Below are 19,130 nucleotides of genomic sequence, written 5' to 3'. Positions count from 1 at the left end.
GGCTCCTAATTCCTCTCTGTCCTTGCTTCCCTGTTGTTTTGCTCCTCCTTGTTCACCTTCCCATCTCCCTTTTCCTGTCTCTATTTTTGTGTCTGTTATCCTATCACCATCTCTCTCCTCGCATCTGTCTCTCTCTACCTCCATCTTCCTCAACAAATCTAATACACCATCTTATTCAACAAGTTTTAATAACATGTTGCTAGTCTTATTTTATGGCACATACTATGCTAGGCTCTGGAAAGTCAATGAAAGCAAGTTGGACTCTCAGTCCAGGGGAGTTAGCTCCCAGCTGAGGGGTGTGGTGGGCGAGGTTCTTTGTCCTCTGCCTCCTCCCTGTCCCCTTCCCTCCTCTCTTTAGTGATTGTCAGCAAATCTGGGGCAGTGGGGGTAGAGACTTTGTCCCCTTCCCCCCAACCCTGTACAGTGGAGTCAGGCTAGGCAGAGCAACAAAAACCCCAAGATCTCAAGACCTAATCTGGGGCAGTGGGGGTAGAGACTTTGTCCCCTTGCCCCCCAACCCTGTACAGTGGAGTCAGGATAGGCAGAGCAACAAAAATCCCAAGATCTCAAGACCCTCTTTATTCTAAGCCAATTCCACTGCTATATGATCTCCATTAATGCAGAGCCCAGCTCCACCCTAAATCCCTTTTTAAGGGTTGTCTTTGGGTCTGCTGGGCCTCGGTCTTCCCATTTGTGAAACAAGCTGGGTGAATTAATTCTTTGCTCCCTTCCATTCAGGACCCGTAGGTTCTCTAGGACGACTCCCAACCCTGCCTTGGCCTTGCAGGTGCATCTCGCACTCCCAGCTTCTCCTCACCAGTATTGAGGGTGTTGGCCTTCGGTCATCACTTAAAGACTCAGTTGTCCTGGCTGGTGAGCTGAAATCCACTGGCTTAGGATGGGAATCAAGGACCATTCACAAAAAACAGCCAGAAATGTTCTCCCAGCCTCCGACACACAAACAAATCTCGCCAAGGACTCACCTCCTCATCACTTTGGTTCATGGTGTTTGGTTTAGAGGCCTCACCAAGGGGCTAACCCAAAGACGCCTGTGCGAGTGATGCGATGACTAAGATTTTACCACCAGTATTTCTTTCCTTTGACTTTGTTACAGTTAATCAACATCCCAGAGCCAAACCCCCATGTTGTAGGCTGGACATCAGGGTGGGTGCATACTACCCCATCCTTATACTCTCCCTTCTTTCTCCAGGGTGGGCTCACTTTTTGTGCACAGCTAATGCCTCCATCAGGGTTCAAGATCTTACCTTTTCTTCCTATAGAAATTTCCTCTTTTACACTCTCTCTCATTTAAATTCCAAACGGGTTAAAAATTTACATGTAAAAAAATGAAATTAAAGACTAAGGGGAATTCTTTTATGGTCTCAGAATGAAGGCTTTTTACTTATGAATCAAAATCTAAAAGCCTTAAAATAAAATACTTGTCAATTCAAATACACTGTTCGAATTTCACAGAAAAATATCAAAGTCAAACTACAAATAAGAAATTGAGTTTTAAAAAAAGAAATTTACAACTCATATCAATAACACCTTCTCTCTGATGTATTTAAAGTGCTCCCAGATGTCAAAAATATAAATAGAAACAACCAGACCCAGAAAAATGGACAAAGTCAATTAAATGACAGTTCACAGAAAAGGAAACACAGTGGTTCTTAAACATACAACAAAATGTTCAACTTTACTCCGAATAAGAGAAAGCACAATAAAAAGGCTTCAACATAATTTAATGGAGAAGATATCTTTTCAACAAAAAGTGCTAGAACAATTGGATTACCATGTGGGGAGCGGTGGGGGAGAAGAACCTCAACGTTTTACCTCACACCATAAGTAAAAATGAATCACAAACCTAAAACTAATAGCTGAATCTAAACTTTTAGAAGAAAACACAGGAGAAAATATTCAAGATCTTGAAATGAGCGAAGACTTCCAAGATATAGGACACAAAATTTCTAACCATTAAAAAATTATAGGTTGAACTTCATCAAAATTAAAAACTGTTGCTTGTCAAGTTAAAGCATCAAGTTAGAAAGGCAAACTTGGAGAAAATAGTCCAAATATACATACCTGCTAAAAGATTTGAGTCCAGAGTATACTAAGAACTCTTAATGACATCAATAAGATAACCTATTTTTTAAATGGAAAAAAAATATCTGAACAGACACTTCACAAGTGCGTGCATAGACAGAGGCTCAACAGCACTGGTCACACAATATCCAGGCTTCGGTTTTAGAGACCTTGGTTGATTTCAGTAACTGACCATTTAGGCTACTTCCCACCCCCACCCCCGCGTCCCCGCCCTCATTCCCTGGTTTAGTTCCAACTCTATTTTAAATTCACCAATAAAGATTGAGCCTGTGGAACCGTAGGTCGCCACCCTGGATCCCAATAAAAGCAGCATCCCTGGCCTGTGCGCATGCTCTTGCTCTGTACCCACCTGACCTCAATGTGTGGCCCGAGGTGTGTTGTTTAATTGCCAAACCTGTGAGTAATAAACCGGTATTTTTTCAGTTTCCTGATGGTTATTGCTGAAGGGCAGCTCGTAAGAACTAGTAAGATCTCAGACAAGGACTAGTCTGAGCACAACACTGGTTATTGATAGGCTGAGACCAGGACAAAACACAGAATATTACTAACAATAAAAACTACAGACACTAGACACAAGAGTACATGCTGTATGGTATAATTTATATATAGTTCTAGACAAGTAAAATTTAATCAATAGTTTCAGAGAATTCATCACTGGTGTCCTGAGCCTCAGGAGAGGGAGCGACAAGGATTGACTGAGAAGAGACACAGGGAACTTTGTGAGTTGATGGAAACATTCTATATCTTGATTGTGCTGGCTGGTGGTTATACAAGTGTTCACATTTGTCAAAGCACATCAAGCACTACATTTAAAATGGATGCATTTTATTGTATTATACTTTTTTAAAAAGTAAATGCTGGAGGAAGATAGAAAAAAAAAACCATAATTTTGCTGGGACTGAAAATCCAAGTCTTAAAAATAAACAATTGAACAATTTTAAGAAACTAGAGATGCAATTTTTCACTTAACACGACTCAAAAAATCTAAACTTTTAATAATGCACTGTGTTGGCATGGCTATGAGGAAAAACACACTCTCAATCACTGATGTTGGGAATATAAAATGGGCATGTGGGCAATATATACTAAATTACAAATGCCCTGAACTAGCAACTTCCCTTCTAGGATTTTATTCTGCGTATAAACTCAATCATAGTTGAAATAGCATATGTTAAAGATTATTACAACATTGTTTGAAATAGCAAAACTCAAAAAATAATCTAAATGTCCGTCAATGCAAAACAGGTTAAATAAATTATGATACACCCATACAGTAGAATCCTATTTAACTACAAAACCAAATGGGGAAAGTGAGTGTGTGTGTGTGTGTGTGTGTGTGTGTGTGTGTGTGTGTGTGTGTGTGTGTCCTAGCTAATATGAAAAAAGCCTCAAGGGGTAATGTTAAGTGAACAAAGCAACACTATGCTTGCTAGGTTGCAATTTGTGTAATAAAAACCCAGAAGATACATATTTGGATTTCCTTGTATATATGTTAAAAAAAAATAAAAAAAAAAACTCCTGGAAGAATAACCAAGAAAGTAATACCAGGGGATACTTTAGAAGAATTTGTAGGAAATTCATGGAGTCAGTTGTATGAGGGATAATACTTAGTATACCTTTTCAATTTTTCAAAATTTTTGAACCAGTGACTGTAGTAGCTATTCAAAATTTAAATATTTAAAAAGTAACATCAACATAATACATTATATATTATGTATTATATATTATATATATCAACATAGCATAACTTTTTAACACATAGGCAGTGTCTAGTACAGCACAGGGACATACTTGGTACACAGTTAACATTTACTATTTTTATCCCCCCTCATACTTTAGGTTCTAGTTCCCCAAATCAGAGGGGCCCAGCTGCCTCTTCTGTGTCCTCACAGGGGGTTTCCCTTCTGCCCAATGTTCCCCATTTCTTCTTGCCCACAGAGCTGCAAGGCTCAGGTATCACCTACTCAAGAAGCCTTTGATTGACACCTTCCTTCTTCCTCCCCAAACCCTGTTTGGTGCCCCTCCTCCTCTTGTGGAGACTGCAAGGTCTGCTCAATCCCCTGAAGCATAGAGGCTCCTGAGCCTGTGGGCTCTCTTTCCTAGAGTGCTGACCTTGCCAAGGAGTGGCGAATATCCCCAGAACCAGGTATTACTGGTGGGCGGCAGGTCTGATTTCAACCACCTACATCCACAAGTTTCAGTTTCCCCTAAATGTTATGTTGATCCTCTCACGCCCACAGAGAGTCTGTAAGTTTCGGTTTCCCCTAAGCTTTCAGAGGAAGATGTCCATTAACCCTTGGTGTGCTGTGTGCAGTAGTGATGGAGGAAACAGAAATGACTCACTCATACAGGAAGCTCATGGAGGGCAAGCACTTGTACAAAGAATAGTGACACAGGCAGTGGGGAAGAGGCATGATGACAGCCCCAGAGTGGAGAGGGAGCCCAGGTGACAGCAAAGAAGATCATGTCCCACTAGGCCTACGGGCAGCAAGACAGGAATGGGAAGGCAGGCTTTTGGGCAGACAGCCCTGGCTGGGTGGCTTCCAGGTGGGCAGAGAGGGGCAACAGGCAGGGGCTTGGGCCCTCTGGGGAGGGGCCCTGGAGCTGTAACCTGAACCCAATGGGTGTGTGGTCTCTGCTGGGAGTACAAGAGGAGGCACAAGGCACTGGCAGGAATGAAAGGGTGAAGTGGACAGCGCCTGATGCCAAGGAAGCTGGAGAGGGCCCTGAGGGAGAGGGTCCTCAAAGGGAGAACTTGGATTTCTGTGGAGTTTCACAAACTTCAAGAAGTGATTTGTTTTTCTTCTTCTTCTTTTTTTTTTTTTTTTTTTTTGATTCATTTCTGAGGAATGGAGAAAAGCCCCTCCTCTGAGGTCTCTGGGGTTTGGGCTGGAGCATTGGAGCAGAAAGCCAGGCCAGGCTCCCAGAGCTGGGCCAGGCCAAACCTCCATGTCCACTTCCTGCCCTTCTACTAGTGGAGAAAGTGACCCACAGTGCAACAGAAGCAGCTGAGAGCAGCCCTATCTCCTAACCTAAATGTGGTGACTTTACCGTGCCCCACATTAGGTCGTTTCCTGGACCAGCTCTAACACACCCATATGCACCCTTTCATGGCAAACTTCCTTTTCAACTATAAAGAACATGAGTGCCCACTCTTGTCCCGGGGCTGTGACACCTTCCGCAGGAAGGGGAGCTGTGGGTGATTCAAGAGCATCATGAGGGCCTGTGTCAGCCTTCAAGGCCCTGGTCCCTGGCTGGCCAGGAATAAGGGCATAGCCTGGGGAACCAACTACCTCCATTCTCCCCACTGCTCTCCAATACACTGTAAACACTACATTTGAGTTTTCAAACCTCTGTTAAGAAGCACAGGAAGGGCAAGGCTCCCTTTCGAGCTACCCTAGGCCCTGGACTGGCCCCTCAAGCATGCAAGACAGAGCCGGTAAACAAGCCAAGAGGTCTTTAGGGCCAAGGGAAGAGCAGGCACCCCTCTTTCCAATCCCCAACCCACTGGCCTGGACCCAGGCTGCAATTAGTAAGGCGGGCCCAGCCGGATCCCCAAATCCTTCCCAATGCGGTGACCTCTTCTTGGTGGCCATCTCCCACTGCCAATCTCTCTGATCCCCCCAACTCTAGAGCCGGGAACCTGAGCCACGTGCTTTACTCCCTCACACTGGGACCAAACCAACTGCCGTTGGGCTTTCTGTGGGCCATGTCTCTCTAGTCAGGTAGCCAGCAGAGCAGAGAGACCTGGCCCTCCTGTCATCATGCTGTGTGCCCACTTCAGGGCTGGACAATCGGCAAGGATTGGGATGGGCAAAGGGTTGTCCAGAGAACCACTGTAGGTCAGAAGGGCAGGGTAGCCCGACTCAGCCTCTCCTAGCCTCTGGTGTTTCCCAGCCTCCATCTAAGGTGCAGTGCCAATGCATCCTCCAGCAAGACGCCCCCTGGCTTGGTGCCAGGTTAGGACTGGGCTATAGTCAGTCAACCAAGGCTGCTACTTCAGGGCCCTGAGGACAGCCTCCAGCTTCATGGCCACAGATAAGTCGCCCTTCACCTTCAGCCGTCCACTCATGTAGGCCCCCAAGGGCCACAGCTCCCTGCACAGCAGGGCCCGAAGGTCTGCCTCGGCCATCTCCGCCACCACGTCAGGGATGCCATCGGGCACCCCACATCCCACCCTCCCTTGCCCTGTGGGGAGAAAAAAACTAAGCATTAGTAGGGGAAAAGCTATGCGACAGCTATGCAACAGGGAAAAAGGGGCTAGCACATCCCACTGGGAGGAGTGGAGAGTAGTGGTTAAGTGTTCAGGTCCCAATATCCTGGGTTCAATTCCTATTGACTATATGACCACTCAGAGCCTTAGTTTCCAGACTGGTGAAATGGGGATAACCTCTAAGTCATAGGCTCATGGTGAGAAGTAAGTGAGAGAATGCATGAAAAGTGCTCAGCACAGAGCCTGGCACTCAGTAGGCCTGCAACATGTGCAGGGTTCTTGGTACAGGAAACTCTGCTTTCTGAGTTGTCCTGCTGATGAGTACAGGGTGGGGACACAATGGACTGGATAACCATTGTCTGCAAATGGTATATGGGTCCCCCGACTGCTATGGGTTCACCCGAAATTGTTGGCAGGAGCAGGGGCAGTCTAAAACAGGACTGGGGAAAGGGCTGCTACAAGCAACCTTGGTGGGAAGGAGAGGACAGGGAGGGCAATTGCACCTGAAGTGAGATCCAGGAAGTAGGTGCTCTGGGTGCCACTGGGCAGGATGACATTGAACTGGTAGCAGGCCCCAACTTGGTTGACCAGGGCCTCAGACAGGTAGGGCTGTAGAGCAGTGAGCAGCCCCTCGGCCGCAGGCTGCTTCGAACTGGGCCCAACACCGTGATGGGCAGGCAGCTCAACTTCATTCACCATCTCCAAGGTATCTGTTGAGGGGTGGCCCACAGGGTTGGGGAAGGAGGCAGAGAGGAGAGGTCAATATGCTGCCAATGTCAGGATCACTGTGGCCTCTGTACCTTTGTGGCAGTTCCCTCTTACATCCCCTTCAGGTCTGTGTTCAACCCCCTTCTCCGCTAAGAAGTCACCCTTGAGTATTCAACCTTAAGTCTCACACCCCATTTCTAAGGTACTCCAGCCTTGGAATTAAAACTCTTTTCCAGATGCTGTTGCTTTCTCCCATGAAGACTCCTAAAGGCCTCCACACACTCACAAATACCTGGACTCTTCCTACTGCCTTAGCCCTCGTCAGCTCTAGAATTGGGGTAGCCTGAATGGATGAACAGGGTATGGACTGCACAAAGGTGCTTAGTTAAGGGAGCAAGTACAAAGCTCAGCCTGTGCTGGACACTAAGCTGAGTGCCTTACTGAGCCTCTTACCCTTTTCTGGAGTCTCCTTATCTGGCCCTGGGTGCAGGGTACCCCCTGCCACTGAGGACATGCCCCCCCGCAAGAAGTAGAGAGCCAGCTGCTGAAGGGGGCTGTCCAGGCCAGGTCCAGCGGGGCTGTCTTGGGGCGGCTGCAGCACGGCCTCCACAGCCAGCTCCATGCGGTCCACCTCCAGCCCCCAGGCCCTGGTCACATCGTTGATCTCCAGCTGGAGGACAAGGTGGGAAGAAATGGAATTTATTCGACACATCTTTCCGGAGATCCTTCTTTGGGCAGGCAGGTATAGCCACACGTGGACATGGAGGTACATGAGGCACCACATCTGCCCTCGAGCGGTTTCCGACTGGGAACACAGACATGGGCAATTACAACCCAGCTGTGAGGCCAGGCAGGGCATGGGGCAGTGAGGGGGTGACGTCAGGAGGAGAAGTTATCCAGGTAAAGGGGCATCAAGGGAAGGAGGACCTTTCTAGACAATGCGAATACCATGTACACAAACCCAGACAAGAGAACCTGGAATGTTCTTGAACTGCGAGTAACCAGAGTTCCCTTTGGCTCAAGTGTGGGCTGAGGGATTAGAAATAGCTGAGGGGTCAGAGACAGCTGCTCCTGTTCACTTGGATTTATTCTGAGGTACAAGGAGCCCCAGAGAGGAGTTTAGCAGGGAGTGACAAAGCGACTTGCTTGTTGGAAGGATTCTCTTGGCTGCCACATGGACACTGAATTGGAGGCGGCTCGGGGTGGAGGAATGGAGACCAAATAGGATGTTGTTTCAAATCGCAGGCAGAAACAATATGGATCTGGTGTCAAGCTGTGAAGCCAAAATACACCAAGGAAGGAGCACAACTCTGCAAACTATATGAAGCTTCAGCAAGACACTAGAGAAAGAGAACCACCAGAGTGGTCATTTGCCCGGATGTGCGGTAACAGGGAGGGTGGTGAGAAGAAATCAGAGAAGACAGGTTACTGGATGTGGGTTCCCACATGGATCATGAGTGTGGACGTTTATCTAGGAGGACACACAGAGGGAGATACAGATTTGGGGGTGAGGACAAGAGGGATGGTAACTTTTTTAATACATTAAGCTTGAGGTGTGTATGGCACAGTCAACTGTCTAACAGGCAGTTGAATAACTGAGTACAGGGTGCAGGAGAAAATGGGGCAGAGCACAGTGTTGTAAACAGTGTCAAGAGGTAGCAAAAAGCCCTGGGTAGATGAGCTCTCCCCATGTCATAGGTAAAAAGAGACCACTGAGGGAAACCTGGAAACTGAAGGGCAGGAGAACAAGGAGTAACAGGAGTGACCAAGATGGAAGGATCGATGCAGGGGTGTAGAGAAATAAAAGCCCAGGGAAGCAGATGATTGATCAATCGATCAGGAGTAAGAGAAGGATGGGTCCACAGAGTCACAGGTTGCCACCAGATGAAGTAGAGGAAGGACTGAGAGGTGTCCTCTGTGTTAGCAAAAGGGAGGTCACCATGATGTCTATGTTATGAGCCTAAGGGAAGCCTAGACTAACGACAGGAGGGGAAGAAGGAAAAGGAAGAGAGGCAGAAAGGCAAAAAGAAGAGAGGATGAAGGCAGGGAGGGAGCCGGGCCCAAAGCACTGCTGGTGCAGGGATGAGCCTCAGACAGAAGTGGATGCTTCCAAAGAGGCAAGAAAAGTAGCACAGATGTTAATGAGTTTGAAGAGGTGACAATGGAGGAAGTTGAAAGAGTTCTTGTTCTAGTGTTTCTTCTCTTGAGTAGGACTGTAAAGCCTGCTACAAAGAGTGATGGTGGGGGCGGGGAGTGTGTGTGGAGAGGCTAGACCAGGGCAGTGAAGAGTGAAGTAGCTGGCCTAGAGCAGGTAAGGAGGGCCTGGCAAGTGAGAGGTGGGAATGTACAATCCCTCCAGATGAAATGTATGCAAAAAAGGGAGAATGAGAAATCTATGCCTGAACTGGGGCTTAAGGGAGGTATACTGGCTTTCCTGAGATTTCATTTTAACCACAGGCACTGACCTGACTGTACCAGGGGCCAGTTCAGTCTGGGCAATGAACCCTAACTGACTCTGACAACCTGGTGTGAGACTGACTCCCCGCCAACTGCCTCTCTTGGCTTTGTGTACCAAAGCCAAGTGCAAAAGGCTGAGGTTAATTTTCTCTTCCTAAAAGTAAATTAAAATAGAATGTGATTCCATGAATAAACTTGTTATCACTTATTATCTGAGTTTTATAAGATTGAGTACTGGCAATGAACTTAGAAAAAGACTAAATGAACTCAGTCAGAACTTACACAAAGAAATAGAAATCATAAAAAAGAAGCAATCAGAAATTAAGAATACATTAGATGGAATCAACAGTAGATTAGATGAAGCAAATGATCAAACCAGTAATCTGGAAGTCAAGGTAATGGAAAACACCCAACTGGAACAGCAAAAAGAATTTTTTTAAAATGAGGATAATTTAGGGACCTCTGGGACATCAAGTGTACCAACATTTGCATCATAGTACAGAAGAAGAAGACAGAGAGCAAGGGATTGAAAACCTACTTGAAGAAATAATGACTGAAAACTTTCTTAACCTACTGAAGGAGCAGACATGAGTCCAAGAAGTACAGAGAGTCCCAAACAAGATGAACCCAAAGAGGACCACACCAAGACACATCATAATTAAAATTCCAAAGGTTAAAGACAAAGAGAGACTCTTAAAAGCAAGAAAAGAAATGCAGTTTGTTACATACAAGGGAGCTCCCATAAGACTGTCAGCTGATTTCTCAACAAAACCTTTGCAGGCCAGAAGGGACTGGCACCAAATATTCAAAGTGATGAAAAGCAAGGACCTACTCCACCCAGTAAAGTTAGAATAAAAGGCTTCCCAAACAAGAAAAAGCCAAAGGAGTTCATTACCATCAAATCAGTATTACAAGACATGTTAAAGAGACTTCTTTAAAAAGAAGAAAAAGAAATCAAAAATACAAATAATAAAATGGCAAAACTACAAACCTATCAATAATTACTTTATATTTAAATGGATTAAATGTTCCAATCAAAAGACATAGGGTAGCTGAATGTATAAAGAAACAAGACCCATACATATGCTGCCTACAAGAGACCTATTTCAGATTGAAAGACACACAAAAACTGAAAGTAAATGGATGGAAAATATATTTTATGCAAATGAAAATTTAAAAAAGGCTGAGGTAGCAATATATATCAGACAAAATAGACTTCAGAACAAGGCTCTATTAAGAGACAAAGAAGGACATTACATAATGATAAAGGGATCAATCCAACAAAAGGATATATCCTCATAAACATTTATGCACACAATATAGGAGAACTAAATATATAAAGCAAATATTGACAAATGTAAAGGGAGAGATGGACAATAATAGTAGGGGACCGTAACAACCTATTGACATCGATAAACAATCGGACAGAAAATCAACAAGGAATCAGCAGCCTTAGATAATACATTAGACCAGATGGACTTAATAAATATTTTTAGAACATTTCATTCCCAAACACCAGACTATACATTCTTTTCAAGGTCACGTGAAACATTTTCCAAGACAGACCACATGTTAGGCCACAAAACAAGTTTCAATAAATTTAAGACTACAATCAGATCAACAATCTTCTGCAATTACCATGGTATGAAATGAGAAATCATTACAAGAAAAAAACTGAAAAACACACAAATATATGAAAGTTAACTAACATGCTACTCTACAATGAATAGGTTAACAACAAGATCAAGGAAGAAATCAAGAGAAACCTTGAGGCAAATGAAAATGAAAACACAATGGCCCAAAAATCTATGGGACACAGCCAAAGCAGTTCTAAGAGGAAAATTCAGAGCAAGACAGGCCTACCTCAAAAAATAAGAAAAATCTCAGTTAAGCAATCTAACCTTACAAAAAAAAAAAAAAAAAAGAATAAACAAAGCCCAAAGTGAGTAGAAGAAAGGAAATAATAAAGATCAGAGCAAAAATAAATAAAAAAGAGTCTAAAAAATATTATAAAAAATCAATGAAACCAAAGCTAGTTCTTTGAAAAGATCAACAAAATTGATAAAGCTTTAACCAGGCTCATCAAGAAAAAAAGAGAGGACCCAAATAAATAAAATCAGAAATGAAAGAGAAGTGACAACTTCTAAGTAAATACTACGAACAATTATATGCCAACAAAATGGACAATCTGGAAGAACTGAATAAATTCCTAGAAACATACAATCTCCCAAGGCTGAATCAGGAAGAAACAGAAAATCATAACAGACCACTACTAATGAAATTGAATCAGTAATCAAAAAATTCCCAACAAACAAAAGTCCTGGACTAAATGGCTTCACAGATAAATTTTCCAAACACTGAAAGAAGAATTAATGCCTATCCTCAAACTATTCCAAAAAATTCAAGAGACAGGGAAACTCTCAAACTCATTTTATGAGGCCAGCATTACCATGATACCAAAACCAGAAAAAGACACTAGAAAACAAACAAACAAACAAAAACACTATAAGCCAATATCTCTGATAAACTTAGATGCAAAAGTCCTCAACAAAATATTAGCAAATCGAATTTAGCAATACATTAAAAAATCACACACTGTGATCGAATGGGATTTATTCTTGAGATGCAAGGCTGGTACAATAGCTGCAAATCAATAAACAAAATGAAGGATAAAAATCATTATTTATATCATTAGATGCAGAAAAAGCATTTGACAACATCCATTACAAAATCCAAGCATTTGACAACACCCAAAAGCAAAATCCAACACCCATTTATGATAAAAACACTCAGCAAAGTGAGGATAGAACAAACATATCTCAACACAATAAAGGTCATATATGACAAACCCACAGCTAACATCATACCTAACTGTGAAAAGCTGAAAGCTTTTTCTTTAAGATCAGGAACAAGATAAGGATGTTCACTGTCACCACTTTAACCAACATAGTACTGAAAATCAACACAGTAAATCAGAAAAGAAAAAGAAATAAAAGGTATCTAAATTGGAAAAAAGTAAAACTGTCATTATTTGCAAATGACATAATTCTATATACAGAGAACATTGAAGATTCCACCAAAAAAACTACTAGAATGGAAAAATGGAAAAAAGTTGCAGAATACAAAATTAATATCTAGAAATAGGTTGTATTTTTATACACAGAGAACTTCAGAAAGATAAATTAAGAAAAAAAATCCCATTTATAACTGCATCAAAAAAATATCCAGGAAAAATTTAACCAAGGAGGTAAAAGACTTGTACTCATAAAATTATAAGGCAATGAAGAAAGAAATTAAAGATACAAATAAATGGAAGCATATATCGTACCCATGGAAAAAGAGAATTAACATCATTAAAATGTTCATACTACCCAAAGCAATCTATAGATTCAATGCAATCCCTATCAAAATACCAATGGCATTTTTCACAGAACTAAGATAATTCTAAAATTTGTATGAAACCACAAAAGACCCTAAATAGCCAAAGTAATCTTGAGAAAGAATAACAAAGATGGAGGTATCACGTCACCTTAAGTCAATCTATACTATGAAGCATGGTACTGGCATAAAAACAGACACATAGTGGAACAAAATAGAGAGCCCAGAAATAAACCCATTTCTATATGGCCAATTAATCTATGACAAAGAAGGCAAGAATATTTAATTGGGTAAAGACAGTCTCTTCAAAAAATAGTGTTGGGAAAACTGGACAGATAACGTGTAAAAACCTGAAACTAGACCACTTTCTTATATCACAAACAAGAATAAACTCAAAATGGATTAAAGACTTCAATGTGAGATCTGAAACCATAAAACTAGACAAAAACATAGACAGTAAACTCTTATATTGCTCTTAGCAATATGTTTTGGCTATGTCTCCTAGGGCAAGGAAAACAAAAGAAAAAATAAACAAATGGGACTACATCAAACTAAAGTTCTTGCACAGAAAAGGAAAGCATCAACTAAATGAAAAGTCAACCTACTGAATGGGAGAAGATATTCACCAATCATACATCCCATAAGGGGTGAAATCCAAAATATATAAAGAACTCATACAACTTAACGAAAAAGCAAAAAAAAAAAAAAAAGAAAAAGAAAAAGAAAAACCACATTAAAAAATGAACAGAGGACCTAATAGACATTTCTCCAAAAATGACATACAGATGGCTCACATAAGAAAAGATGCTTAATGTCACAAATCATCAGAGAAATGCAAATTAAAACTATAATGAGATATCACCTCACACCTGTCAAAATGGCGATCATCAATAAATCAAAAAACAACTGTTGGTGAGGATGTGAAGAAAAGGGAACCCTCATGCATTGTTGATAGGACTGGAAACTGGTGCAGCCGCTATGGAAAACAGTATGGAGATTCCTTAAAAAATTAAAAATTGAACTACCATATGACCCAGCAATCCCACTTCTGGTTATTTATCTGAAGAAATCCAAAACACTAATTCGAAAAGATATATGCACCCGTATGTTCATTGCAGCATTATTTACAATAGCTAAGATATGGAAGCAACCTAAATGTCCATCAATAGACAACTAGATATAAAAGAGGTGGTACATATATACAATGGAATATTACTCAGCCATAAAAAAGAATGAAATCTTACTATTAGCGACATTGATGGACCTAGAAGGTAGTAAGCTAAGTGAAATAAGTCAAACAGAGAAAGACAAATACCATTTGATTCCTCTTATATGTGGAATCTAAAAAAAAAAAAAATGAACAAAACAGAAACAAACTTATAGAGAACAAATTGATGGTTGCGAGGTGGGAGGGGCATTGGGTAGCTAGGTGAAAAAGGTGAAGGGATTAAGAAATACAAATTGGCAGTTACAGAATAGTCACAAGGATGTGAAGTACACACAGTGAATATAGTCAATATTGTAATAACTATGTATGTTATCAGGTGGGTATCAAGAATTCTGGGAGATCACTTTGTAGGTTATATCAATGTCTAACCACTATGCTGTACACTTGAAACTAATATAACATTAAATGTAAACTGTAATTGAAAAATGTTTAAAAGTTAAAAAAAAAGATCGAGCACTGGGTTGGGGGTAGGGGAGCAGTTGATCTGGCTCTGACCCAGCTCTGCTTTGGACCATGATTCTCAGAGGCATGTCAAATAATCCCTCCCTCCAAATAAAACAATAATACTGGCCCCCTTGCAGTGACATATAAAGCTGAGATACACTGGGATGGGCAAAAAGACTTTGTAAACTATAAAATGCTCTGTACGTGACAACGATTGCTACTGTCACAAGTAGTTTTCTGAAGAATTTACCAGTTGGTTGATTTACTTCCTGCAGGGACTGGGCCTTCCAGGACTAGCATTACCCAACTCCTCCTCCTGTCCTCTGACCCCAGTCTCCTGGAGAAAGCAGAGCTGAGGAAAATGAGGAAAAACTTCACCCAAGTTTCCATCGGGACATGGGAGCAGGAAACATACTGTGTCTCCATTTCTATCGTATCTTGTAACAAAGATCTGAGGTGAATTCCAGTATAGATAACTGCTCACACACGGAGAAGAGGCCGGAAAAAGGTCCAAATATCCTTATGTCCTTTCGTTGTCAGAACGAGGAACACAAAACCACAAAATTGCACGTGCTACACCTACACCATGGAGCACGGAAATTCCCAGAAGGTGAATGAGCCAGGCATGCCCCTGCTCCTCTCACCTACCTACCTGCCCCAAATCTGCAGAGGGCCCCTGAGGCCAAGTGTTGTCATGGCAACACCCACAGAGCAGTAAAGGGCAAAACCTTGGCAGTCAGAGGCAGCCTGCAAGAATTTATGTCAGGCCACTGTTAGCGCCTGTTTCTCAGGGACTAGTTTGCTCCAGATCACTATGGTCTGTGCCCATTTTCCGTTCCCCAACTCATAGTCCCACCCAGATCACTGGCTCTTCAGAGGCTTTCACACTCTTGGGCATATGGTAAACTGAGGCCCAGAGTGTTCTGTGCTTTGCTTAAAACACCTTGGCAGGAAGAGCCAGGCCCAGATGCCAGCCATTGAACTCTGCCCTATGAGAAGCTGCTTACCAGGAGCTGGTCGCTGATCTTGAGCTTCTCCATCTGGATCTCCCGCAGAGGTCTCTTGAGCAGGGCCTTGGTCATGGCATTCTGGGCCGTCATGCGCGTGGCTGTGTTCAGGTCCTTCACAGTCATCACTGACAGTACTGGGTCCCAGATGCGGAACTGAACATCAGCCCCCACGGACAGCACAGCCCCATCCTTAGAGGCCAACTGTTAGGGGAGGCCATGAAAGAGGAAATACTCAAGGCACTGGGGCTGCAGGGAGGTCAAGCCCACTGAGACAACCCAGCTTGATCCACCTGTCTGGTAGCTAGTGCTTCATGGACAAAATGGTGTCCACAAGTACACGGGGCTAGATATACGGAGCAAGGATGTCCTCCCAGCCTCCGGTCTTGATTTTCTGGTCTCTTCTCCCCTCCCCTCCCCCTGCCCCTGAGGGCTACTCTCAGGCCAAGGTACTGGCACCCAGAATACCCTCCGTACAAACCCCCACTCCCTCTGTCCAGGGGAAATGAGAAGCCCCTCACCTTGCAGGGAGGGACATTGAAGGCTCGTGTCCTCAGATCCACCCTCTGAAAGGAGTCAATGAAGGGCAGGAGCAGAACCATGCCAGGTCCCTGAGGGGTGCGGATCCGGCCCAGTCGAAACACGATCATCCGCTCATAGGTGGGCACGATCTGTCCACAATGGCAAGAGTGGTGAGCCCAGGTTGGCAATGATGTCTGCCCATGGCCCTCCCTCACCTCTCTTCTCCTCACCCTGGACAGTGTCAGGTATCCTTAACACCGTTTTTAGATGAGAAAACCAAGGCTCTGAGGGGTTAAGTGACTTGCTCAAAAATCACACAGCCCGTAAGTGAAACAGGCAAGATCTGGATACAGCTCTGAATGACTCCAGAAGCTATGTTCTCAACTACCATACGGTATTACTCAATCCTCAGAGGAATGTTTCATTTCTGTGGTCTGATGCTAGCTAGATGTGACTCAAACTTGGAAACTTTCTGCCCTTAGATAAGTTAGGAGCAAAGGCTGGACTGCTCTACCAACAACCACAAGCAAAGGGCTTCATCGACTTCAGGTCCTTAGAGTCTCCACAGAAGCAAATACGTCCAAACTGAGAAATGAAGGCCCAGAAAGGTGAAGTGATTTACCCAAGGTCACACAATACTTGTTTCAGTGACAGTTTTAGGACTAGGATTTGGGACCTTCTAAGGACTCCCTTCCAGACCACACCAAACCCAAAGGCTTTCCAGAAAAGCTGACTATGGTCTAGGGCCACACAAAGGGCAGGGCATGTCTGGGCTTACACCTTCACTGCAGCTTTCAGGTGTGATCCTCGACTATAGTTCGTCCTTTTCCCATCTTTACGATGGGAAACGAAGCTTGAATACCTATCACTCATAACCTGCTGGGGCAACTTGAGTGTTTTTCATTTCCAATTTAGCCTAACCCAAAGGGAAGAAAATTTGGCGATAAAATGTGTGCACCTCAAGGCCAGTGTCCAGACACCAGGACTTGGGAGTTTGGCTTCCAGCATGACTAGACAAGTCTGAGCCTCACTTTCCTCATCTGAAAGATGAGAATGAACAATCCTTGCCCCACTCATTTAACAGAAGTGTGGTATTATACCATTTAAGGAAAGGGGGCAGAGGATGGGGAATTCGTCCATCATCAATCAATGCCAAAGCTCTCAGTGTGGTCCAAACCACCCTGGAGTTGATCCAGTCAGCTTTACCTTCAGGGCAAACCAGCCAGAAATGGGGAAGGTGATCAGCAGCAGCATGAACCCCAGGAAACTGATGAGGCCATGGCAAAGGTAGGAGGGCCAGGTCTGAGGCACACCTGGTAACAAGAGAACTGAGGCAGTCAAGGGATGCCCACTGGGTCTGGCAGGACAGCTGCAGACAGTGTGAATGTGGTCAAATGTGCCTTGTGCCCACCTCTCCAGTAAGCGGCTCCTTCCTTCTCAGGAATCTCAATCTGCCCCTTTGCTTAATACTCCCATATCTTTGGGCGGTGTTAATTAAAAACTGTTCCCTCCTCCCACAAATCAAAACTAATGTATCTCATGTCCCACCCTCATACGACTACTCTCTGCTGGACAACAGCCATCAGATGTGAGCAGCCAAATCATGGGATGCTCTCCTCATTGGACTGAAAGGGAGTCAACCTTCTTGTCTAATTTATAGTGCCTTCCCATACTTGGCACAGAGCCAGGAGCACGTGGGCATCTTTGTGCTAAGCTGAATTGAATGCTGTTGGCATAACACATCCCTTCTCTACCATCAGTCTGAGAAGTGTGCTTTCAAGGTGACCTTTTGCAGATAATGCTTTAGCCTAAAGAGATGAATTAATGGTTCACCAATAGGAGCCATAGGTGAGGGCTAAGATGTTTTTCCTAGCTCACAATTCACTACATTTTAATGCCCTAAGGACCATCAAATGCATGCTTCACTTAAAGAGCTTCAGGTGGGAGGTAAGGGAGGAGGGAACTAGGAAGATGAGGCTCATCTATGCCAGAGGTCCTGGCCCCTGGAGAGCCAGGAGCCCAGGATAGGAGTGAAGCTGGGACAGCCTCAGAATCTGGGATGAGGTCGTCTCTGCTCTCCTCCCCTCTCAACCCTGGACAGGAAGCAGACAGGAGCCTCTGCTCCATCCTCCCTCTCCGGAGTCCCAGGATACTAAGTCTCCTTTCCCGCCTGGCTCGAATCCACGTGGCCCCTGCAGGAAAGGACCTTTGGATGGGGAAGCTGTCATTACAGGAGGGTCAGGAAGGAACCAAATCCTCCAAGATTTGGTGCGAGGCTGAGGAATGGGGGATTTGGAATGTGTGACTCAAGGCTTTGGAAGAAGACAGGGCCAGAGCAGACACATAGGCAGCCGGGGGGCCTTTTTGGCTTGTGCATCTCCATCAGCAAAAGGGAAGGTGTGCAAGCTCAGGGCGGCTAGAGGTGCCCTGGGGGTGAAGATTCTGTCACTTTTCTGCAGCCAAGTGCCCCTTGGCGTGTTGATGACCTTCTACGCCTAGACTTTGGTTTCTTTCTAGTCAAAATGGGAACTTGAAACCTCTGCCCTGGCCCAAAGGGCTGATAGGAGCCGAGGAATTGAGAGTTGGGGCGAAGTTTCTTAGAAGATGAGAAGATGAGAAGATGTCTGGGGCTGCAGCCCCACAGAACTGCAGATCAACGCTAGTATCCCAGCGCCCGGTCCCGGCCTCTCTTCACATCGTGTCCCTTCTCTCGGTCCCTCTTCTTAGGATGCTAGGGCGCGAGATCGGCAGACTTCTAGAGGCAGAGGTCGGGCCTGGAGATGCGGTCGTTTCCCCACCCCATCCTCCAGGTCTGCTGTGTTGGGCGGCTACTCACCAGCCCCTGTCCCCACGCCTCCCCGTTCCGGAAACAAGCAGCCTTTCTGCGAGCCTAGGAATCCGAAGTTCGACTGCTGGAAACGGTCAAAGTCCCCCAAGGGCAGCGCCCGGTACCCAGACCTGCCGAGCATGGTTCTTGGCAGAGGGTACACCTTCGAGGGTACACCTTTGCCTGTGCGTTGCCGGGTTAGACTGGCCGGGACCTACACCGCCCCGCCCTTACCGGCCGCCG

The 19,130-nt window shown here is 44.4% G+C and overlaps 1 protein-coding gene across 3 annotated transcripts; it reads right to left on the bottom strand.

The window, feature by feature from the left end:
- Nucleotides 1–1,706: 1,706 nt before the first annotated feature.
- On the bottom strand, nucleotides 1,707–19,130 carry STOML1 (stomatin like 1). Of its 3 annotated transcripts, XM_006922640.3 has the most exons (7): nucleotides 18,897–19,130; nucleotides 17,267–17,373; nucleotides 16,060–16,209; nucleotides 15,539–15,742; nucleotides 7,478–7,694; nucleotides 6,820–7,026; nucleotides 1,707–6,291 (listed from the first exon to the last, which is right to left on the bottom strand). In XM_006922640.3, exons 1-7 carry the CDS (start codon nucleotides 19,027–19,029, stop codon nucleotides 6,098–6,100), a joined length of 1,212 nt encoding a protein of 403 aa, XP_006922702.1. In that variant the 5' UTR covers nucleotides 19,030–19,130; the 3' UTR covers nucleotides 1,707–6,097. The 3 variants fall into 3 exon arrangements, with proteins under 3 accessions (XP_006922702.1, XP_015453220.1, XP_024896168.1); XM_015597734.2 differs by lacking the exon at nucleotides 17,267–17,373 and having other exon boundaries at nucleotides 18,897–19,035; XM_025040400.1 differs by lacking the exons at nucleotides 17,267–17,373; nucleotides 18,897–19,130 and adding an exon at nucleotides 16,291–17,246.

Source organism: Pteropus alecto, unplaced genomic scaffold, assembly GCF_000325575.1.
Source record: "Pteropus alecto unplaced genomic scaffold, ASM32557v1 scaffold38, whole genome shotgun sequence".
NCBI classification, from domain to species: Eukaryota; Metazoa; Chordata; class Mammalia; order Chiroptera; family Pteropodidae; genus Pteropus; species Pteropus alecto.
Note: the sequence above shows the minus strand (reverse complement) of the source record. Positions and strands in the feature narration are given on the sequence as shown.

What these genes read in the sequence shown, in the direction of transcription:
- STOML1 (XM_006922640.3), bottom strand. Translation starts at nt 19,029, where the DNA reads ATGCTCGGCAGGTCTGGGTACCGGGCGCTGCCCTTGGGGGACTTTGAC. An exon ending in TCAATGTCCCTCCCTGCAAG is followed by an intron (nt 15,743 to 16,059) that starts GTGAGGGGCTTC and finishes CTCCCCTAACAG; the next exon opens with TTGGCCTCTAAGGATGGGGC. An exon ending in AGATCAGCGACCAGCTCCTG is followed by an intron (nt 7,695 to 15,538) that starts GTAAGCAGCTTC and finishes CTTGTCCTCCAG; the next exon opens with CTGGAGATCAACGATGTGAC.